Genomic DNA, 24635 nt, shown 5'->3' on the forward strand with positions numbered 1-24635 from the left:
GCTGTATTTTTTCATACATAATCCAGAACAGTGTTCAGAGGTTTTTTGATGTTCATTTTTGTTTTACTTAAGCCATGCCAAAACATGAATTCCTGCTTAGTTGTGAGGGTAATCAGCTCTCACCTATAATTTTATTCATCTCAGTTTATACTGAGATTTTCTTTCACTTATGAGCAATTAATAAAACAAGGACCCAATCCTGCAAATTCCTGTGCAGCACAGTATTTTATTTCCAAGAGTTCCAAAACTATAGATACAAAATCTGTGCAAAAATGTATATTCACTGAAAATACAGAAAAAAAAATTGACAGAAAATTAAATTAATGCAGATAGAATATGATGTACTGCTATTTTTATGATGGAAAAGCGTTTTTAAAGCAATAAAAGTGTGGTTTTCAGTATAAAAGAATTCATTTTTTTCATTTCCTGGCTTCTAAAGTTTTCCCAGTCATAGAATTATTCAGAATAGCGAAAATTCCTACTGGAAATTCTGGCTGTCTTTTTAACAGTAGTATTTTTCCTGTTGTATTCTTTGAATAACTTTCTAAATTAATATAGCCTAACCTGATTAGGCTTTCGGACATTAACGCAGTGCTTAGCAAACTATTAAATTTCAAGCCCTGTACATAGTAGTTTTGCATGCTGGATTATAAACTAGTCTGTAGTGTTGTCTGTTGCACCCTGCTCTGCTTCATAATTAGTTGCTTTGGGAGGGGGAGAAAAACAAGCCACAAAAGACCCAAAGAGTTCTGAACTGATGGTGCCAATACTGCTCTCTGTAAACCTGTACCGTGGTTGGTCTGTGATAATGACGTTGCGTACTGGGAGAAAAGGTATCATCGGTGCTTCCTGTTTTAGCTAGAGGTTTGTGTTAAGCATGCTTCAAGAAAGCACAGCTGGAATTGTAGCTTTCTGCAGTTTTGAGCTCGCAAAGAGCATGCAACAGGGGATGCTGTTCACTGTATTTTGTCAACTTCGCCAATTCCTGCATTCTATTTTTAATTGAAGAGAATCTCTTTTTTTTCATAGCAAAAGACTACCATCAATGAAGGTAGAACAAGCATCTCCTTTCAGCATCTCTCTTTACTTTTATTATATCTTTCTAGTAGCCTTTCTTTAGGCTGCCTGGCTAGTAAGTCAAAGAATTCATCTAAGGCATCCCTAAAATGTTTTATGAGTATTTGGGTGATCTTTTAAAACTTTTTACATACACTTTTTTGCCTCTAGAAAGGGATAATGCATTTTCATGATGAGTGTTTGAGCAGCTCAGTTCCTTTTCTTTTGTATCATTAAAGTAATTTTTTTTCTTTAAGGCTGCATTATGTTACAGGCATCAGGCCAAATAAATAAACGAGTAAATGTGACCATTCCTGAATATAGATTGCATCAAAACAAACAGGTTAGATTATTTCCAAAGTGCTAGCACTTTCTGAAATAAGTTAAATTCTCCATGTTTTTTTTTTTTTCTTAACAATAGTACATTATATGAGTGTAACAATACAAATGCAGGATAATAATAAAAAGGTGTTGCACTGAAGAACTTGTAATGTGACATTATACTTGGTAGTCTTGAACTGAAGATTTGTCATCTGAGTTCCAAATTACTGGTAGTGGACCTATTTTATATACATCTGTACTAACAGAATATATCTGAATATATAATGCATTCCTTATTTGCTGATTATTAAAAATCATCAGAGATGGTGTGTATTTTTAATTATTTCTGGGTTTGCATAGCTCAGTGTGAAGACTGTGGTAGTCTTAACATTTGAGGAGCTCCTCACTGATGTGTAATTTCTGTTCTATTTACAGTATGTAGAATATACCACTGATTAATATTCAAGCCTTTTTGATGTTGTCTTGTAGCCTGTGGTGCTGTGTCAATAGGACGGCATCTAGTGATAGGGGCATTAACCAGATGTTAATTTTGCTGCTAGTTGTAGGCTGTAGGTGAACCCAAGTAAAAAGAGAGTAAAAAGAGAATAGTTATCAACTACCTTCATCATGTATTGGGATGTTTCCTCTGCATTTGATGGTATAATTGATACATCTTTATGGTGTTGCCTACTTTTGAAATGGACTTAATGCTGAAAAGAAGGAATGAAAAAAAACCCAGCAAAAAACCCAAAGAATGGGCTTTGTTTTCTGTGAATGCAAGATCAGAGGAATAACATTCTGCCTGAATTTGTTAAAAAACAGCAAAAAAACCCCCAGATGTTATCTGTGCATTGATGAGCTGTGTTCTGGAACTGAGTAGGGCATTACGGAATATATGATAAAATGTAAAAATCATTGTGACCTGTAACATAGTGCAGCTTTAATACACTGGCTTATCCTTAACTTAAGTTCAGACTTCATCTCATGCTTCCCAGCCTTCTGTCAAAATACTGTACTGTAACTGCAACTGTGCAAGTTCTGGAGTTAATGGCAAGGCTTTTGGAATACTGTATCTGATCTCTGCCTTACAGCACAAGCAGCGTTGCCCTGTGCTGGAGGACCAGCTGGTGGATCTTGTGGTGTATGCCATGGAACGGTCTGAGACTGAAGAGAAGTTTGATGATGGTGGAACCAGTCAGCTTCTGTGGCAGCATCTCTCCAGCCAGCTCATTTTCTTTGTGCTCTTTCAGTTTGCAAGTTTTCCTCATATGGTCCTGTCACTCCATCAAAAGGTAAATTGTTTGTATCGCTCCCACACGGTAAGAGGGATTTAGAGGGATTTAAAAAACAAACCCAGTATTTTCTAAAAAGTGTTGCTCATCCCTGCAAGAACTACTTTATGTGAAAGAATTAATTAAATTTTTAATCACTGGTCTCTCTAGAAGTCAAATTCTCAAGTTATGGTGCTGTAAGCTAGGTGCGTTTTTAGTGTATTCAGTTACAGGATGTTGCATTATATTTGGATTCAAAGTGTGCTAATAACTAGAATGAAGAGATAAACTGGCATAATTCAGAAGATCCGAGTACCGTGCTGTTGCATCCAGTTTACAAATGAGTTTTGAACAGAGTGAATGCCCTGTTCTGTTTGTGGACTAAAAAAACATGCCAGGCAAATGGATGTAGGAACTTGCTATTTGTCTAATCAATCTACTCAAAGCAATCAAAGGTAATTTGTCCAATTATAGTAATACTGGCAATCACAGTCCCAAGTTATTATTACTTCCTAGTAATAGTTCCATTAAAACTGATACTAGTATTTGCCCTTTTCTCTGGTGCTCAGGGTTATAGTTCTAAGGGTGGTGATGCCAGTCCTCCGTAAGGGAAGCAAGGGGTTACAGTCAGTCAGCAACATCCTGAGCTCTTTGCTGAGAGCTGTATGCTGTTGATGGTTCTTTCTTCTCACTGTAGGATCAGCTTGTGGCTATTTAGGTGCAGTTTCTAATATGCCCAACACATTACTCCATCTTCATTTGTCCACAGTTCTGTGTTGCATAAAAATTTACTATGTATGTTGTGTTGTACTTGTGATGGATTGCAGTTCTCTGCTCTCTTTGTTTTCCCTGAAATTAGTTTTACCAGGGCTGTATTTCTGTAATTACTGTTAATAAACCACTGAAACAATAGGCATTATACAACACAATTGCACAATCTAGTATAAAACTACAGCAAGGAAGATAAGAGTAGAATATTAGTTATTAGAGAGTTGCTGTTACAGATAAAGAAGTTAATTAACAAAAAAAAAAAAAAACAGGTGAGTCCAGATGAAGCAAACCAAAGTTGTTCTGGCTCAGGGACTTCCTTTGTAGGAGTTTATAAAATCTATGGCCTGATGCTAGCAATGGCAATGTGGTACTTCACTGCGGGGCTACAAGGTGACAATTTAAGACCAATATTGAAGTGTTGCTAATTTTTCAAAGCAGTGAGCCTCAGGAGTCAACTGCATTTTAAATCTTACCATTAATTTTTGTGGCCCTCACAGAGTCTGTGTGTTGCAGCTAATGTACCTATTTCCCTTCTTTCTGGAAACACAATGTATGTTTCTGCCTAGGTCCTGCTATAAAATTCTCAGTGACCTCTGCTGGAACTGTTTTAGTCTGCCCTTCTACTTTTATAAGAATCTTTGCAGTGATTTTTCTTCTGCATGCTGTATTTGTCTGTTACTGAGTGTTCTTGACAGTTGGCAGGCCGTGGTCTCATTAAGGGGAGAGACCACCTGATGTGGGTGCTACTCCAGTTCATCTCTGGCAGCATCCAGAAGAATGCGCTGGCTGACTTCCTCCCAGTTATGAAGCTGTTTGACCTCCTGTATCCTGAGAAAGAAGTAAGTCTCTGATATTAAAAGTTTCATTTTTAATTCAACTTAGGATCTTCATATGTCAATATTACTATCATTCTTGAGTCACTCTTAGAGCAGTGTGCTGCATATTTGGAGGGAGATGTTTCATAAGTAAATGATTTTTTGAGGATTTCCTATCCATGTAACCATGTTTGTTTTTAGGGGCAAGAAAGACTTCTGTTAACTCTTCTCTTTCTTGACTTCAGTTTGACTGAGGTTTTGAGGAGCTTGTTAAAGCACTGAGGAGACTGTAAAGGAATAATGTGTAATTCTGTTGTTACATCTGGGCTGTAATAGAATAGTACTTTAAATCCATTCTGCAGGGGCAAATCGTATCATGTTCATGCTTTGTACATTCCTCTAGAATTGAAGTTCCTGAGGAAGGGGCACTTACAGGAAGTTCTTAAACTTTAATTCTGGCAGCACTGTCAGTGTCAGGTCCTGATTGCTTACTCTTTTCCTAGTGCTTTTTACTTTGGGTAAATGGATAGTATAAGACAAATGTGTGATGTATCAAACTCATATGTAACAATTTTTTCCCCTGCTACATTAGTTTTGACCCACAGAAATTCTTCAGTACAATTTGTATAAGGAGTTTTCAATTGCTTTTGTCAGCATCAAATATGGGAAGAGCAATAGGACTATTTACTTCAGCTGTAGTGATGGCTGTAAGTTACACTTACAGAAAGTCTTTGTTTGACTAGTGCTTTTTAGGTGCTACATTTTAAGTGCTTGTGAAACTGAAGCAGGATTCAGTTTCACAAGCACTTAAAATGTTATTTCTGGCTGTTGCTCTTAAGAGGATCTGTCTTGCTATCCTGTTGGTTATGTATTGGTGCTGTCTCACTTGCGCTGTCAGTAGTGCTTGTGCAGCAGTAACTGTATCCAAGGGAAAAAAATGTGGATGTTGACAAAAGGAGAGAGCCAGAGTTCCTTTTCCAGTGGCAGTACTATAGCTAAGTCTGGCTCCAAAACTTTTTAATTTTAGGTTGTATCTGCACCTTTTCATGAGAAGTGTTTAATGTTTAAGGATTAACTGTGACACTGAACAATTAGACATTTTAGAAAATAATGTTGAACCACTGAGTACCTACTATGTAAGCACATGCCACAGCTGGCTTCGGAATGATGTGTGAGGCTGAGAGGAAAAGCATATGCTTTGTAACTATATATGTCTGGAAATTGTATACTCTTAAGTATGAATTTCCTTTTGTCAAGGTCTTAGACATTTTGTTTGGTTTGGGTGTTTTTCAGAATAATTACTGAGGTCCAGGTCTCTTCCATAGCTCTTGATTTAAAATTACAAACACTAATGAGGGTAGAATCTGTTCTTTAAAAATGTTCCTTATGGTGTAGCAAGTCAGAAAAAAGGAAAACCTGATCTTGTGAATACTGGCTATCTAAGTTGATTTTCTGTACATTAATCCATGTGGTATGTCACATTCATGTGTTCTTTCTTTAGTATATTCCTGTACCTGATATTAACAAACCCCAGTCAACTCATGCTTTTGCAATGACCTGCATTTGGATTCATCTGAACCGGAAGGCCCATAGTGACAACTCCAAGTTACAGATTCCCATTCCTCATTCTCTTAAACTTCACCATGAGTGAGTGTGGCGGTTTTGTTATGTTTTGATTTGTGTCTAGGCATAATGAAATAGACAGTTCCAAGTCTGTATTCAGAATGTACTGTGTGATGGGATGCTGTGTAAAGGTTATCAACAGAGTGACTTCAAAGTCATTCAAAAAGACAGAGCTCAAACTCAAAATGTTTCATGAAATGTGAAATGCTGTTATCCAACTAGTGGAAGCTATATATTTTATCTCAGAATAATAAGTCTTTATTAGTGATAGAGAATCTGAAAGTAAATGGATGATTTTGTTTTATTATGCTGTGGTTTGGAAAGTGTGGATAAGCAGTACATTGGGTTAAGTTTTTGTCTGGAAAGGTGATTTTTAAGTGTATTTCTTTTCCTGAGGTATTTCTCTAATGTAGAAAAATTGTAATACAGTGAAATTGTGGCATAAGAAGTAGTTGTTTTGATGTGGTGCAATTAATAACTTTTGATTTTTTCTACTATTTTCTAATGGATTTTTTGACTGAGATTGTTGTAGCTGTATTCCTGGAATGCATGTGTATTCTTTCTGCTTAATGTTTAATCTTTTTGGCACACAGGTTTTTGCAACAGAGTTTAAGGAATAAAAGCTTACAGATGAATGACTACAAAATTGCCTTGTTGTGCAATGCTTACTCAACCAATTCAGAGTGTTTCACTTTGCCAATGGGTGTACTAGTAGAAACTATTTATGGAAATGGCAACATGAGGACACCTCTTCCAGGGACTAATTGCATGGCATCAGGGTCTATTACCCCATTGCCAATGAACCTCTTGGACTCACTCACAGTTCATGCCAAAATGAGGTACAGTATATGCAGCTAGCTTTTCTTTTTTTTTTAACCTGTTAATCTGTGTGTAGCTAATTATCATCAGAAAGGCTTTCTGTGGCTGGACATGTCATTTATAGGTCTATTCATTTACTTTAAAAATGTGTTAAATTTCAAGTCCACATTTTTGATTGAAAAACACTTTCTCTCTTTCCTCAGTCTGATTCATAGCATAGCTACAAGGGTAATTAAGCTGGCTCATGCAAAATCTAGTGTGGCCTTGGCTCCTGCTCTTGTGGAAACCTATAGTCGCCTGTTGGTTTATATGGAAATAGAATCCTTGGGCATCAAAGGCTTTATCAGTAAGAAAGAAAACCTTTTTTTTTTCCCTTTTCTTTCTATTAAGTAGTATTTTCTTTTAATGGCAACTGGAGACTGTAGTAAAACTGAAAATGTAATGATGCAGCATATATAAATTATTTTAACATACAAGAAACTGTAGAAGTTATCCTAGTGCTGCAGTAAATTCCAGACTAGTTGTGCTACTGTCCCTTTAGGCCATCACTTTTATGGCCAGGACTTTACTAGTTGTGCTGCCTTGTGCAAAAACATGCTTAGTGGAAAAGCATAAGCGAAGTTACTTTATGAGACACACAGGATACTTAATTGCTCTTGTTAAAATAATTTGCATGTCTGCTGTACATGTTCATTCAAAAGATTATTAAGCTCTGTACATTTACAGCATCTTCAGACAGCACTTGCACATATGCTCTTTGGAGGGAATACATTTTTCAAATCAAATGTCTGACTTGCAGCCTAATAAAACCAGTGTACTCTGTAGTTATATTTTAAGGTGTGATCAGTTGTAAAACTTACTTTACAAACTTCTTTTTCGTAAGGTCAGCTCCTGCCAACAGTGTTCAAATCTCATGCATGGGGAATTTTGCATACTCTGCTCGAAATGTTTAGCTATCGGATGCATCACATCCAGCCTCATTACAGAGTCCAGCTCCTCAGCCATCTTCATTCCTTGGCTGCTGTGCCACAGACTAATCAGAACCAGCTTCATCTCTGGTGAGTGACATTTGCCATATTTGACCATAGTCTCAGATTCAGCCGCATGAGAACTGTTTAAATGATACTTCCCAGTCATAGTTCTGTGGCTAACTTGTTTTGGGGTATCTCAGCATGTTTCAGCAGTACAGTTGGATGTTAGCAGTAGTGCTCTTCAGAGTTGCATGAGGCAGCATTTTGCACAGACATGGCAGCAGTGTCATGAGTCAACACACAGGATGTGCACCAGAACTATCATGTCCAGAAATGCTTCTTGCATGGTAGATAAAGGGCAATGCCTGCTACTTGTAGTCAGTGCTTGGCTTGTCTGCCAGTGAGACTGTCCTTGCTTCTTTCTGTAGAGGATGTTTAATTCCATTACAAGAGTTAAGTGGGTTCCACTTAATTCTTATGTGAGGTTCCTTTTCAGTCAGATCAGAGAATTAATCTGGTTTCACCCTGCAGCTGAAAAGGAGTTTGTGCAAAGCTATGGTAACTGTACGTGAACCTGAGTGGAGTCCCTCATATGGTGTGTATCATATCAGCCTAAAACAGTAGCTAATTTGAATACAAGAAAGGTGAAACACCTGGTTAGAGAAAGTCTAGAAAGGTTATGCAGGTAATTCCAGGCAAAAGCTCTGAGTTTACCTTAGTGTTAACAAAGTTGAAGAGCATGAGTTGAAGAGTATGTAGAATCTGGGGCTTGTCAAAAAATTGAGGAAAATAGTGTCCATTCACTCTTAGAGTACAATAAATCTTGTTGGGAGTATGTGAGACAGAGTAACTTCATTATTACCAGTTCATGTAGAGAAAGTCTAATTATATACTAAATTCACACATTCGTAGAATGGTTTGGGTTGGAAGGGACCTTAAAGGTCATCTAGTTCCAAGTCTTTTGCCATGGGCTGGGACACGTTCCGCTGGACCAGGCTTCTCAATTTCTTAGTCCAAATTCAAATTGCCTAGTTGCTTATCCTGTACCAAGCATAAAATAAACAGGTTAAGACAAGTTTCTCCTTAAATTCAAGGCCTTGCTCTCTTTATTGACCTCAATCTTGTTTTAGCATCGTAGTCTGTAAAATACAGATGTTAGTCACTTTTAATGAGCACTGCATGCAAGTAGAATAGAGTTAACGAAATTTTGGCTTTGGCATTTCAAAGACACAGTGTAATGAAAGTCTTTCCAATGACTTCAAACTGCCTGGTGTGAAAAGTGCTTCCAACTAAAGCACTGGAAATTAAAGTGCTTTTAATCAAAAGTTGTACTTCCTCAACTTCCTCATTTCTTTAATAAGGACAATTTACTGCTGTCTACTTGAAGATGGTAGTTAGCTTTGAAGATTTCTATGCATTATTCATGCCTTTTTATTTTGGTTTTGCATATATTTATTTATCTATGTATCCTTCTTTAGATGAAGATGTACAAAAAAGAACAATGGGGGGCTCTAAACTGGAGAGACTTGAGGCTCTTTTTCAAGGTCTCTGCACTTGGAATTTTTGCTAAAGCTAGTCTTGAGTGCTTTATTTGAAAACAAGATACTGAAATAGTTGATAACAAGTTTATTAAACAGTAGAAAAAGTGAACTTCTTCAAAAGGTTAAGAACGTAATCTTTAAAACAAATGTTTCTGTATTATTTGAAGCAGTAAATGGAGGAAAAAATAGGTATTTTTGGAACCTTAGAAACATCAGCTTAAGCACTATTTGCTAACTGGACTGTTTCCTCTTTCAGTGTTGAGAGTACTGCTCTAAGGCTAATCACAGCTTTGGGCAGCTCAGAAGTCCAACCACAGTTCACACGGTTCCTCAATGATCCCAAAACAGTTCTTTCAGCAGAATCAGAAGAACTCAACAGGGCTTTGATCTTAACTCTGGCAAGAGCAACACATGTGACAGGTAATGGCAGTACATCCCAGTAAAAGCTGTAGTCAAACAGTTTCTCTAAAGTACTGTTCAAAAGAGTATTATGGAAATGACCTACTAGTAAAACATATCCCACGCACTTCTGGTTTTGAAAAAAGTGTAATTTTAATTTCCAACTGCTTGTGTTTAGGCAAAAAGGTATTATTGAAGCAGTAGTGAAATGAGACATTCCTTAAAAATTTATGCAGAGGTACACTGTAGGGTTTGGAGTTTTTTAGTGTCTTATTTCGAGTTTCATTATTTTACATCTAAATGTTTGGATTGATTATTGATACATGCTATTTAAAAAAACAAACATGAAATATTCACAGCACCTGTGCTGCTCATGTGGAAGCCAGCCCCTTTACTGCTTACATTTAAGAAAAAGTAGTCTGCTATTTGGGTTTATTTTTTTGGGAAGAGAGAAGAGGAAGCTTTCAATCTGTCTTCTAATGTTTTAACAGTGTGCAGTTATGGGACATGGTTTTTCTTAGCTTTGAGGGGCATGTTTTGTCTCTCCTTTTTTATGATTTTAGTCTGCAGCCTTGCTGGAGAGTTAGAACAACTGATTCATAGAGACTGGTGGAGGTGATTTGAAAGAGAAAGGACTTCTTTGTGTTGGTTTCTTTTTTATTTTTTTAGCCATTTCTCAACCTTTGATGAAATCAACCCAAGGATTGGGGGAATGAGGCTTCTGTTTCATATCTACAGCTTAATTGGGGGAGGTACTACTGAACAGCCTTTTTGAAGCTATTTTGAATATAAAATGGCATCTGGCAATTTCATCATCATTATCTTCCTCAGGATTTTTTCTAAAAGTCTAATCAGTTAATTAGCAGAAGCTTGTTTTAGTGACATTACAGGAAATTAAATATAAAATGTTAAAATCCTGATTGCTTTATTTCTAGCTCAAAACTTGCAAATAATTTCCTTATTGTTAATAACATAAAAAAGGTAATATCCAGCTTCTTCTGTAGAGCAAATAAAGTCGAGGAAAGGGGCTGTGAGAACTCAGACAAAAAGGAAACTGTTGAACTAAAAAAGCCTGGATACATATGATGACAAAAGGAATACAAATAAGAAATGGTTTTGTGTGAAATTCTAATACCATCAATCTGTTTTCTAGACTTTTTCACAGGCTCTGATTCAATTCAGGGAACTTGGTGCAAGGACATACTGCAGACTATCATGAGTTTCACTCCACATAACTGGGCATCACATACACTGAGCTGTTTTCCAGCTCCTCTGCAGGTAATAGTTTAAAACTGAAGATCTTAAAATTAGAAATACAGTGATTTTACTCTTTTAACAAGATCCTTTGCCTTTTGTGGGTTGGTGAGATTCTTCCCCTGTCTAGGGGAATTGATCTCAAGTCCCTGAAGAATGCAGCGTGATTATAACATTGCTATTTCTTTAGAAATGTGTTAGCTACATTCCCCTGGAGTATTCTAAGGCCAAGTGGGGTCAACTGATACTTCTCGTGAAAGGTAAATCAGATGGTTGAAAAATGAAAAAGTAAAAAGTTGGAAAAGCCATTTTTTTCCTGTGGCAATTTGTCGTGTGATTTTGTTAGTGACAAAACAGTCACTGTGGTATCGCAGTGAAATAACAACCCTCCTTAGGAGGTTGTATTGTACAAGAAAGTAGGAACACATACAGTGCTAAGTCAGGCAAAATTTCCCTGTTCAAATGTTTTACTGTAGGCTCTCAGTCGCAGCAAAGCCTCCTTTTTTCAGGTGTTCTTCAAGCAGAACAATGTGCCCCAGGAAAGCCGTTTTAACCTGAAGAAGAATGTAGAGGAGGAATACCGGAAGTGGAAGTCGATGACCAGTGAGAATGAAATAATCACACACTTCTCTGCGCAAGGTTCATCCCCGCTTTTCCTTTGTCTCCTCTGGAAGATGTTGTTAGACACTGATCACATTAATCAAATTGGTTACAGGTGAGCTTTAAAATGTGCTAATTTAAAGTTATTACAGCAGCATTGTCTGTTCTGAGGACATAGGTCTTGTGGATTAACAGCTTGTTCTTTTAATTAATCCAAAGCATGCACAGCATGGAAAAAGAGAGTGAAGCTAGGTAGTAGCCAGCATGCCATGATACTTGTGTAGGGTTTCAGATTGGTTCCACCATGCAGTGGTCCACAGTGCATGTTTTTCCTGATGAGAAACAAGGATGTGAGGTGTTTGAATTAATTACTTGTAATAGCAGTGTTTTAGGCAATCTGAAAGAGTAAACAGAAAATCTGAAGCGTTCATTTACTTGGCCTTTATGCATGAATAAAGGCCAAACATTTCTTTAAAAAACAAATGTTGGATTAAGATGAAAATTCATTACAGAAGTAGTAATCACCTGACTTTTAAAATTTGTTCCTGGTAGACATAGCATTAGTTCCAGCTGTGAAAAATAGATTTATTTCTTTTCAGTCCTTCCTAGGTCTGCTGAAACAGTATTTATGATAGCATGTGTTACTCTTGTGTGCAATGAGGAAATAGTTTACAATGCTATAGCTGTATTAAAGTGCATAGCATAGGAAATAAAGTTGAGTTGCAGAAGGTTGTCCTCAGAGGTGTATAACTACAGTTACATAAGTAAAGCATGGGTTCTGGGCAGAATACTACAGATGAAATTGGTGAACTTGAAGCATTTCTCCTGATCAGTATTTGGACATAGGAATTCACTTGCTCTTAAGTTGGGGTTTTTTGCTTTGGTTTGGCATTTCTCAGTTAATTTAATAAAAGGGAGGAAATTCTGTCCTTTTTTTTGTTTAAGACAATTGTGTTAAAACCTGTTAAATCATGTCAAATAGACCAGTTATAAATGTATTAGGAACTGTAACAATTTCTTGTTGCCTTTTTTTTTTCTTCCCTGGTAGAGTGTTAGAAAGAATTGGGGCCAGAGCTCTGGTGGCACATGTCAGGACATTTGCAGATTTCTTGGTGTATGAATTCTCTACATCTGCAGGAGGACAGCAGCTCAATAAATGTATTGAGATTCTCAATGACATGGTGTGGAAATACAATATTGTAACACTGGATAGGTTAATCCTCTGTTTGGTAAGTATCACTTCAGAAGATAAGATGGCAGTTCATGCAGTCTGCTTTCTGACTCATTTTTTAGGAGCAATCTTTTTAAAATGGATTGTTCTTAAATAGTGACTATTTGCTAAGTCAGTAATCGAGTAAAAGATTACTTCTTTAAGCAACATAAAATTCCAACTCTTACAGTTCTCTGAGTCTTCAGGGAAGCATTTCTTCGTTATTTAATGGCAGCCATTGAACTGGTATTATTAAATGTTGTGATTAGTGGTTTGGGTCTCTGACCTCAGAGCTGTGCAGTTGTTTAGGCTCCTCAGAGGGATCTGGACAGGCTGGATCAGTGGGCTGAGGCCGCTTGTCTGAAGTTCAACAAGGCCAAGTGCCAGGTTCTGCATTTGAGTCACAGCAACGCCATGCTACAGCACAACAACGCCAGTGCTACAGGCTGGCCACTTCTGGGCCCCTCACTACAAGACAGACATTGAGCATGGCCAGAGAAGGGCAGTGGAGCTGGTGAAAGGTCTGTGAATAGCAGCTGAGGGAGGTGGGGTTGTTTAACCTGGAGAAAAGGAGGCTCAGGGGAGACATTATTGCTCACTACAGCTACCTGAAAGGAGGGTGTAGCCAGGTGGGGGTCGGCCTCTTCTTCCATGAGAAGTGACAGGCAATAGAACAAGAGGAAACAGCATGAAGTTGTGCTGGATTGGATATTAAGAAAAATACCTCCACTGAAAGAGCTGTCAAGTGTTGGGACAGGCTGCCCAGGGCTGTGGTTGAGTTACCATCCCTGGAGGTACTTAAAAGATGTGTAGGTGCGGCGCTTCAGGACATGGTTTAGTGGCAGTGCTTAATTAATGGTTGGACTCATTGGTCTTAAAGGTCTTTTCTACCCTAAGTGATTCTATGGTTGTGCAATTCCTGCAGCCCTAGAAGGTAAAAGGGAAGTGGCATGCTATGATTCAAGCATACGGAAAATCTTGACCCATTAGAGTATGCTTTCTTTGCTTAGAAATCAGCCTGTTTCATCATAATAGTAAGACAGAAATGGCATTCCCTTGCTTTTCATGTTATCCTATAAAATAAAGCAGTATTCACCTAGAGAGAACTACATTTGCGTTCAATAGTTGTCCTTTATATATAATTTAAAATCTCATCTTAATGTAAAGCTGGTTGTTTGAATTCTATTTTGGTTTTCAGATTGAAGTTCAATCATGTCAGAGTGGCCAGAGGTTAAAAGCAATCTTAATTTCATTGTCACTAATTGGTTATTTTCAATAAGACAACTGACAGATAAAAGAGAGCTAGAATTCGTGGAGAAAGTGCTATCACTGGGAATTTTGTAAGACCTTCTGCCCATGGAATAAAGAATGGGATAGGGATTGAATCTGCCTCTTTTTCATGTCTTCACTTGAAAAATAGAGTTGAAAGACCATATATTCATTGGGAATTTGTGTGCAGATGTAGCAAATTTGGCTGCCATGTTTTAGAGCAGACAGCAGTGTCAAGTGTGATTTCATGTATCTGATCTGTTTCGTTTAAGGCTATGCGTAGTCATGAAGGAAATGAAGCTCAAGTTTGTTACTTCATAATCCAATTACTCTTACTGAAGCCTAATGATTTCAGAAACAGAGTGAGTGATTTTGTGAAGGAGAATTCTCCCGAACACTGGCTGCAGAATGACTGGCATACAAAGCATATGAGTTACCACAAGGTATCACAGCTAATAACATTCTTTTATTGCAGTAATTTCTGTGGAATTGATACCAGCCATCATTTACAGGACAGATTTATCAATTTTTGGACTTGCCTAATAAGCTGTAATTTGTTTAGGCTAGTACATAATAACTTTGAAATTATAATGCAGTAATATTCAAAGATAGAAGCAGCTTAAGAATTTGGTGGGTGTTCATTCTTGCTCATCTAAATAAAATAATTTTAAAATCTTGGTTTTACTGAAATTCGTTTAGAGCACAGTTTCTGTGTGTCAAGGAGAAGGTATTTCTTTCTGGTGTTTTATGACTATACCAGCAGTTAAACCTACATTTTCTTCTAATTATTAAAACTTCTTCCATCATCTGTGTGGCAAGAACATGATAGCCTGATATGTTAGGGAAGAGAATTGCTGAGATTTTAATGCTCCTGTAAGCATACTGGTATCTGCTGGCTAGAAAGGGATGTGCCAATGAGCTGTTCTGTCAAAAAATAAACACTGAGGTGGAACAGATACAAGCAAACTCTCATGTAGTTCAGTACATGCCATCTAGTTTGATCCAGGAGCTGTTTGGTCTTTATTAGCCCTCTGACTTGGCTGTACAGTGTTTTGACAGTGCCTAAAAGTATAAGGGTAGCAGGGAAGCAAATTAGCCTGGGAAATGCTCTGACATGGCTGCACAGTCACGAGACCCAACCTGGCATATAGAAAGTTCAGTCACAGGTAAAACAATCTCAGCCCTCAGCAGTACCCATCTGTTATTTGAGTATACTACAGTTCTTTCCCAGGGAATTATTTCATTCAATTATTTCTGGTGTTCTAATTCAGTATATGATGCAGAAACTTCCAGTAGTGCTGATTTCCCCTAGGTTTTCTCTACAAGTACATGACAAAGGACACTTTAGTGCTGGCTGCTTTCAGCTTTGCTTTGGGATTCTTAATGTTCTGTTATGCCCATTTTGAGTGGTGGTGAAACTTTGTTCTGGGGTTTTTTTTAAGATGTTCTCTACTATTCTAATAGCCAATTTAAGTCAGAGTTCAGTTTTCTTCAGTAAGCTTTACAGTGAAATCATCTCACTGAATTCAAATATGATAAAGAGGGTTATGAAGTGTCTTTTTAAAGCAATGTAGATGCTGAATGTTTAACCCATTGCTTATAAAGAAAGAGATTTTGATTTTGTTGGATTTCTTTCCCTCCAGAAATATCCTGAAAAGCTGTATTTTGAAGGCTTGGCAGAGCAAGTGAATCCCCCAGTTCAGATCCAGCCCCAGTACTTACCAATTTATTTTGGAAATGTATGCCTGCGCTTTCTGCCAGTGTTTGACATTGTAATTCATAGATTTCTGGAATTGCTTCCAGTGTCCAAATCACTAGAAACTTTGTTGGATCATCTGGGAGGTTTATACAAATTCCACGGTAAGTTAACCGTGAATACAGACGGGTATATTCCTGTTGTGATCATTCTGTCCTCTTCACCTCTTTTATTCATAATGTTCATGTCTTAGCACAGCAGTGCTTTATTCCTTTCCTATTCTCTAAGCCCCATGTACATTTACACAGAGAAGTGCATTTCCTGTTTAGTGAATTTCAGCTCACTAGCAGTGAACTTGCTTTTATTCGGGTATCTCTTGTTAATTCATGCTTCCTTCACACTTTTCCCTTCCATTCCCTTCTAGTTGTAAATACTTGGACCCCCGTGTCCTAACAAACTTTCTGTTACCAAGACTGAAACAATTGAAAAGTGGTTCCTCTCTCTATCCTTACTTAGGATTCAAATAGTTTGACCTGATACTTGAATACTTTTAGAAATGCACTTTTATAATAATTTTTTTTAATAGCTGTCATTGCTGTGTTGTGCTCAATTTACAGTAATCTTTTTTACTGTAACTTCATACCTGGATTCTTCTTACTTAATACCTTCTATATGAAGAGATGATTTAGTCAGTTTACTTACAAATATATTATCATTAAGGTGTGAACTGTTAGTAATACTGACCTTCCTTGTTCCACTTCTTTTGTTCTGCATACGCACTAAAGTATGTACAAGACAAAGGAAAATCAGTTTTGTAGAGTATATTGAAGTAAAGAACATGAATCAATTCCATAAGTGCTGTTTTCAAATACATGCAACTTAGTCTTGCAGAGGTCTTGATTTCAGTTTTGTTTCCTACCAAAAACATAGAAGTGATGCTGGAAGTTACTTCTGGGTTTTGTTGTTTTCCTTTCCTCCTTGGCAGACCGACCAGTGACCTACCTGTACAACACTCTTCACTATTACGAGGGGCATCTCAGAGAGCGCACAAACCTCAAGAGAAAACTCGTTCATGCCATAATTGGCTCTCTCAAAGATAATCGTCCACTTGGCTGGTGTCTGAGTGATACTTACCTCAAATGTGCCATGAATCCCCGAGAAGAGAATCCATGGGTTCCTGATGATGCTTACTATTGCAAGCTCATTGGAAGACTAGTAGACAATATCCTTGTAAAAGTTTGCTTAAGTAAGCTGTGACAATGTCTTACAGCTTCATTTCATCAAAATACGAAGTTCAGTTTCTTTATTATTCTAGAGAGGGGCTGTGCTGCCCTAGTAGATGCCTTAAAAGGTACGGTGAAAATGAAATACAGCTGTATTAATATTTCGCTGTAGAAGCATCACTTAGAAATACAGTTACTGGTGTTTATGCTTTCCAAATTGGATTCTGATTATCCAAAAAAATAAGCTTGATGCAAAGTGTGAGTATTTAAAAATTTTTTTGAAAATGAGGTTACTGTTCTGTAATGCCAACCATTAGCATTACTGAGAATAAAATACTGGGAGCAGTGCCACATTTAAGATGTGGGAATAGCTGGCAAACTAGAGAATAGGAATCTCCTTGGATTTTGGCTTCTTTCTGAAGCAGCTTTACACGAGTAGACCAATTTTCAGGATGTTACAAGTTCTTCCACTCCTTTTCCTGAACTTCCCTTTGCTTAATGTGTAACTTGAAAGAAGTTTATTGGGTGTGAAAGCTAAAATTATATAAGCCCCTGCTTTTATGCAAATGTTAACTCTGGAGACCTTTTCTGTATGTGTTTCAAATAAGTTAGTCTTGTTTGGGAAAATGAAATCTTTTCAGAGACTAAGCAGGTGTTCCTTTTGCATAAACTGTCACCCTAGAAGTCTGCTAGAAGATCTTACAGGGAGGCAAATTAATGGTTTCTGAATATGCAAGTAGAAAATTCCTGTTATTTATATTTTCTCATCCTGGAAGCAGACAGTGAATGAGATGGTTGGTGCTGTTTTTTCCACCTCCTAATCAGGGAAGTTTATCCTTTGCATGGTCTTGTGTGTGTAATGTATTTATAGCTATGTATTCCCACAGTCCTTCAATGATTGAGTGTCAGCATCTTACATTCATACTTCTGTATGTCTTTTTTTTATGAAATGTGGTTTTACTACTTGTTTTCAATACCTTTCAATTCAATTTAGTATGTGGTTTATGCATCCATTTTCAATCACTGTGCTGCTCATACTTGTCTGTGTTGGGGCAGCTTTTTTTTCCTTAACCATTGCCACCTATGGCAGGCAAATCACCTGGTCCATTTCCAAATTGTGACTGGAGGTTCAATGAGTTTCCTAACCCAGCTGCCCATGCCCTGCATGTTACCTGTGTTGAGCTCATGGCTCTGGCTGTTCCAGGGAAGGAGGTGGGCAATGCTCTGCTGAATGTTGTGCTGAAAAGGTATGCTGGCTTTCTGAAATGTTTTTTTGCAATATATCATACATAATTAAGAGATTGCTAAGGTAGTCTGTGGTACTAATTTTCTAATTTTTTAAAAAAATTAAAATGTATATATGTAACGTTTTATATATAAGGTATTTTTGGATGACAAACAAGGTGACAGGGATCAAGCAGAGAAATCACGTTGGACTCCTGTGGTGTAGTGGATTGTGTGCTTCAGGAACGGTCGACTTGGCATGATGCCCATAAAAGTTAGAGGGAAGATCTCACACAGGCAAAGATCTTATCTTTTGGGTTCAGCAAGAAAGCCTGGAGAAAGCCTGTTGTTCTTTGAGGCGTGCTGAGAGAAAGACATCTCATCAGTTGATATCAAGCATCTTTGAGTGCAAAGAAAGGGATAGGAGTCATTGGCAGGACTCTGAATCTTCCCAATGCTGATGTAGATAAGAGGTACTTCGAAACAGTGGTGTGCCAAGGGTGACCTTTTGTCACGATGCGTTAAATTTGACCTATACCACTGAAAAAAACTGCAGTGGGAGACAGGACCTGGTATCCTTGTAGCCACTGAGCAATGACAAACTGGAATTACTCAGTTTTAGCCTCCTTCAGCTTAATAGTACATTATTGTTAGCTCTGTTAGGGGAATATGCAGGGAAGGGGTCAATAAAGGGACAAGCAACCCTTAAGCACTAAAGCTTAAGGAAAAAAGTTTGAAGCCTTTGAAGAATACCTGCTACTAATGCAGAACACACCCAAATAAAGTTTTGCACGCAACATCCCAGTAGCATTTATACCATCTTTTGGCTCTTCTAAGTACCTGTATGTGATTTTGTAGTTCTCTCAACATTCTTGCCCTAAGTACACCTGGTCTGTAGATGCACAAGAAGCACAAATTGCAGTTGTGTATTTCGGAGCCTTAGTTTTCTTTTTCTTTGTCTCTAGTCAGCCCCTGGTGCCAAGAGAGAACATCACAGCTTGGATGAATGCGATTGGACTGATTATCACAGCCTTACCAGTGAGTCAATATGTTGTATTTTAAAATACAAAAACTTATTCTTCCATTCTTCCATGAAAGATTTATCATCTTTCTAGAGTACACTGTAAAAACTTATAGCCAACATCTGTAGATTCCACAGCAAGCTATTCAGAAGGCTGTGTGCATGTTTGAGAAAAATCTACTCCTCCAGCATGGAAAAATTGACCATGTGTTTTGTTTTTCTATTATGTTTTGAGGCTAGGATGAAAAGAAGTAAATCACTCCTGTTTAAACATATAGTTAAATGCCATGTGTGTAGTATTGAGAACTGGAGCTATGTAATAGGAAGATCTATAAATTTTTTTGATTAATGCTTGCACTTTTACATCCTATGGTTCTTAAACCATGTAAATGAGATGTGGCTAAGATTGCAAAAGGAAATGTGTGCAGTACTGCAGCTTGTGTATCAGTAGAAACTTTGATCTTCTGAAGATCATGACTCTTGGTACATAGACTGACGAAGACTGCCTGAGTAATTTCGATTTTGCCATGTTGCTTATATGTGTCACAGCTGTCTTTCCTTTGTGACCTCTCTTCTCCAATAAAATGGTTCCTCTTCTTGGAGGGAAGACAACATGGATTTAATCCTCATTATTTTTATAATGGTTCTTATTCTTCATGTTCTCCCTCCTTGCATCTTCACGTATATTCTTTGTCTTTTGTACCTTTTTTTATTTCCTGTTTCCATCTTGGTTTTTTGGTCTCTTTGTGCCTGCACTTGGAAGACTAGAAGATTCTCAGACCTCTTCCACTAAGGCTTTTTGCCTTGTCTTTGCTTCTTTTAGAAACCTTTATATTAGGTGATTAAATAATTAAATTTGTGAGATATGTCTTGATAATGCCACACCCTTCAGTGTGGATTAACATGGATGCTTTCTGTATCGCGCGTCTTAAATTTTCATCTTCATCAGACATGGTTATAAACCACCATGTCATTTATAACAGTTTTATATATACCTGTGTATATATTTTTATATACACATTTTAGAAATGCAATAGTAGTAGAAAGAGCTGAGGAAGCATTGTCTTAGGTGATGTTCTTTTTATAAACAATTCTGACTTTTTGGGGTTTTGTTTGTTTGTTTTCTTTTCCCCCAGGAGCCATACTGGATTGTTCTCCATGATTGCATTGTGAATGTCATCAACAGTCCCAGCTTGACATCAGAGACAGAGTGGGTTGGTTACCCCTTCCAGCTGTTTGACTTCACAGCATGTCACCAGTCTTACTCCGAGATGAGTTGTAGCTACACTTTGGCTTTGGCACATGCAGTCTGGCATCATTCCAGCATTGGACAGCTTTCTCTCATTCCTAAGTAGGTGTAACGATACTTGATAATGTAATTTGTCTTTTAAATTCCATACATACTGTAGATAACAAAGCTCCACCTATAGCACTTATACCAGCAAATAAGTATGTACAGGGGAGCTCCAAAATTTGCCAGCTGGATCACAAGGTTTTTTCCAGCTCCCTTGTCCACTGACATAACTCTTGTTGTCTGTGGGCTTTTGGGCCCACAGCATGTGGTGAGACTGCCTTTAATAATCCTTTTTTAATCTTGATTAGCTTTTATGCTTTTATAAATTTGAATTTTTCTTAAAGCATGGACTGTAGCATGTTCCTAAGGCATCAACTGTAACAGTAAATATTATTCTAAATTCTAGAGCTGCCCTGAAATAATATTTGAAATAGTTCATATTTGCAGAGGCACACTGTTTTTTTTAAATAAAGGTCTGAATCTGTGAGAGAGAATGTGATGTTTTGGCTAGAGCTTGGTACAGGTGAAAGAAATTAAAAACCCTTAATAACCAAACAGTTGATGTAGTAAATGTCTTGACATACTGCAGGTTTCTCACAGAAGCGTTGATACCCATAGTGAAAACAGAGTTCCAGTTGCTCTATGTTTATCACCTCGTGGGTCCTTTCCTGCAACGGTTCCAGCAGGAGAGGACACGGTGCATGATAGAGGTAAAGTCTGCTTTATACTGTATAGATTATTTTACCTTTGCAATTATCTTATGAAGCAGAAAGGGATAGAAATCTTTAATAAATATTCAGAATTAAATTCTATACAAATTAAGCAGTAATCGCAAGGATCTGAATTGCTGAGTTGGTATTCAGTTTACCCCATTAACTGAAATCTTGTTGGATAAAACACCTAGTACACTTTTTTAAGCAAGAAAAGGAATAAAACCCCAGAAATATCAAGCAATAGATGCTTTCTTTGGCTCTTAAACTACTTGCAAAATATACATCAAACTTACTGCCTGGAAGGGAGTATGCAAGAGGTGAATTGTGAGGATGGAGAGTATAAGCTGTTTCTTACATTCATGTCAGTTGATAAGAGTAGGGGAGGAAAAAAGAGATGGAGCTGGCCAGTAGGCAGATGAGCTGAAAAATGTCAGTACAGACCCTGCTACAAAGAAGAGCTTAACTTGGGAATCATTTAGTTTAGTATAATGGAATGACTTAGACATGTCCATTTGTCCCTGTAAGAAAGTAAATTGTTAGAAATCACAGCTACTTAAAAAGCAGTACATATTTATTATATTATTTAATTGTATTTCTAACCTAAAGCATTTTAAAACCTGTTTTCATTTGGGCTGCTCTTTGTGTCCATGGAAACAGATTGGAGTGGCATTTTATGAAATGCTCCTGAATGCAGACCGGTACAGCTCCCACCTGAACTACATGGATCCCATATGTGATTTCTTGTATCATATGAAATATATGTTTACAGGTGACAGTGTGAAAGACCAAGTAAGTAAACATTAGATATTGATACTTCAGTTTTTCTTCCCATATAGTAATTTAATCCTTTTGTGAACTATTTTTCATAAGTAGCAGTACAACAAATTGCCTAACAGTTGATTAGTCCCTATATACAAATTAGGAAGTTGGTGCACTTCTACACATTTAAAAGCTTCAGATGGAGTAGACTAGGTATCTCAGATTGCAAGATTAATTTATGTAGTCTAAAATTTAAGATAGAGCTTCAGGGTGCTTTAAATACTATTATTAGAGCTATCACTAGAAATAAAGCTATTTAATGTTTCGTAACAGTCTGTTTCTCTAAAGTTTTACTTATTTTCTGATTCATTAGTGTAACTTGTCCTGTGACAAAAGGAAGATTTCATTCATGTTCAATGAAAAATCATTCATCCAATTTATCTCTTGTTTATAAAAGTATGCCCTTTAAAAAGTGTCAGTTGTGTGACCTGTTTTACAAAGCTTTGGTGCACAACTCTTACAACAGGGACAGTTTTTTTAAGACTGGTTATCAGAAGCGGTCCAAAAGTTAGTATTTTTAATAAAATGTAAAGACCTCTATTTACTATATCTTTTTCCATTCTTTGTTGTGCTAATGTGATGTTTGTGAACAGTCTGTAAAAATACTCCTGTTCTTTACTGAATGCATTTTTTTCTTTTTTTAAAACAGGTTGAGAAGATAATTTGTAATCTAAGGCCAGCTTTGAAACTTCGGCTGCGCTTTATAACACACATCAGCAAAATGGAGCCGGCTGCTGTTTCTCAGCAGCCCCTCAGCAATGGGTCCCCAGCACAGCAGCCCAGCCAAGTGCCCGTCAACGTGGCTTTGCCAGTAACCCAGTGAAATGAAGTGCTGGGCTGACCTTGGTGTGAAGGCTTCCTCCTCTTACTGACCAAGGTGAAGCAGCATCTGATCTGAAATCTGGGATGCTTTATAAAAGGGCAGAGAACCACGTACAGACTTCTGCTTTGATTTGTTTTGCATCATGAAGCTGCCCAGCTCTGTGCATGCCAGTCTTCTTAGCTATTTGTACTAGACACTAGATGAGGGATATGTTGCCTTTCTCTGAAAGCACTGAGTAAAGGTCCTCTGCAAGCAAATACATGGATTTCTGAAGTGTACCATATTCTGCTCCCTATCCTGGGTTGAGTCATCTGGATTTTTCCTTTTTTCTGCCTGTGGTATGAAAGGACTCTGTGTGTGTGTAAAATGGCCTTTTAAAATTTGGGTTTGCCTTATGAAAAATTTCTATTTTTTCATCCAACAGAAGAATTTAAATTCTTTGTCTTTTGGGCAGACAGTTTAAAGCCCTTACACAGAAATGCTCCTACATAGAGAGATTGCATCGATTTTATTGAGTTAATTATGACATCTTTGCAGAGACTAAGAATGAACCTTTGAAAATATTTGTAAATTTTGTGTGTACAGATTTCATTAAACACACCTCAATGGGTTTGATGTAGTGTCAGTTACTAGACTGTTGGATTACACCCCGGAGGCTGTCTCCAGTGAATCTGTTGGAAGTCTGCATATTCACTTCAAGCTGTGCTGGTTCATGTTTGATCTTTCGCACTTGGGAAGTCGTGTAGTTTTTATTAAGTCAATCACATGAATTTTAGTGATCTTACTGTATTTTGGATTTGTATAATATTCTGCCTTAAGGTTTATGTACTGGTTCAGCAGGTTTTGATAAGAGAATTGAAAGGCTTAATGTTTTGTAAATACTCATCTTTTTGGACAATTTTTTCATTAAAAAACCCACACAGTTTAAGAAACTGTATTAGTATTTTTAAGTTTATTTTTTTTCCATAACCATTACTTTTAAAAATAAGGATTGACCATAGCAAGGATACTTCCATGTCCCAAGTTTTCTGTCAGCCTTACATTAATGACAGTTTTAACATGTTACAGGTAGAGTACAGATTAGTAAACTCAGGTCTGATTTATATATCTGTAAAAATTTAGCAGTTATGGAAAGAAGTTGCTGACTCAGTGGGTGGAAGTTCTTTAGTCTGCTTTTTTGCTGTTCTTGTACTGGGATCCTGAATTCTGCCAAGTGTAATCTGAGTAACAGAACTGTGAGTGCTCTTTGATGAACTTGTAGTCTGACAAGAAAACCCCATTTGTCTATTTATGCTGTACCCTGGTAGCTGGTCACAAGTGGTGTTCCCCAGGGCTCAGTGTTAGGGCCAGTCCTGCTTAATGTCTGTGTCAGTAATCTGGACAAAGGGATCGAGGCCACCCTCAGGCAGGTCACAGATCCCCGGGGGGAGGCCACACTCACTCAGGGGGAAGTGTTGACCTTCAGGAGGGCAGGAAGGCTCTGCAGGGGGATCTGGACAGGCTGGATCCATGGTCTGAAGCCAACTGTATGAGGTTCAGGAAGGCCAGGTGCCACGTCCTGCACTTGGGTCACAACAACCCCTGGCAGTGCTGGGGGCAGAGGGGCTGGAAAGCTGCTCTGCTGAAAAGGACCTGGGGATGCTGGTGACAACAGCTGAACATGAGCCATCAGTGTGGCCAAGGAGGCCAGTGGCATGCTGGCCTGGATCAGGAATAGTGTGGCTAGCAGGACTTGGTGGGATAGTGGGATACTACTGTGCCAGCAGTACTCAGCACTGGTGAGACCACACCTCAAATCCTGTGTTCGGTTCTGGGCCCCTCACTACCTGACAGAGGTTGAGGTGCTGGAGTATGTCCAGAGAAGAGCAACAGAGCTGAGGAAAGGTCTGGAGTCTTACAAAG

General features: G+C 37.8%; 1 protein-coding gene across 2 annotated transcripts in view; it reads left to right on the top strand.

Annotated features, from left to right (window-relative positions):
* Positions 1–23670, top strand: part of MED23 (mediator complex subunit 23) — a 38136-nt gene extending 14466 nt beyond the window's left edge. For both annotated transcript variants that reach the window (XM_069010761.1, XM_069010762.1), the window contains 19 exons: positions 2469–2669; positions 4115–4258; positions 5736–5881; positions 6451–6696; positions 6880–7022; positions 7560–7734; positions 9445–9608; positions 10741–10865; positions 11351–11556; positions 12490–12670; positions 14193–14363; positions 15564–15780; positions 16602–16838; positions 17921–18086; positions 19029–19101; positions 20221–20435; positions 20968–21088; positions 21749–21880; positions 22560–23670. In XM_069010761.1, the coding sequence (XP_068866862.1) occupies positions 2469–2669; positions 4115–4258; positions 5736–5881; positions 6451–6696; positions 6880–7022; positions 7560–7734; positions 9445–9608; positions 10741–10865; positions 11351–11556; positions 12490–12670; positions 14193–14363; positions 15564–15780; positions 16602–16838; positions 17921–18086; positions 19029–19101; positions 20221–20435; positions 20968–21088; positions 21749–21880; positions 22560–22733 (3237 nt within the window). In that variant the 3' untranslated portion in view covers positions 22734–23670. The remainder of the gene's footprint in view (positions 1–2468; positions 2670–4114; positions 4259–5735; positions 5882–6450; positions 6697–6879; positions 7023–7559; positions 7735–9444; positions 9609–10740; positions 10866–11350; positions 11557–12489; positions 12671–14192; positions 14364–15563; positions 15781–16601; positions 16839–17920; positions 18087–19028; positions 19102–20220; positions 20436–20967; positions 21089–21748; positions 21881–22559) is intronic.
* Positions 23671–24635: the final 965 nt, after the last annotated feature.

Source organism: Aphelocoma coerulescens, chromosome 3 (genome assembly GCF_041296385.1).
Source record: "Aphelocoma coerulescens isolate FSJ_1873_10779 chromosome 3, UR_Acoe_1.0, whole genome shotgun sequence".
Classification (NCBI taxonomy): Eukaryota; Metazoa; Chordata; class Aves; order Passeriformes; family Corvidae; genus Aphelocoma; species Aphelocoma coerulescens.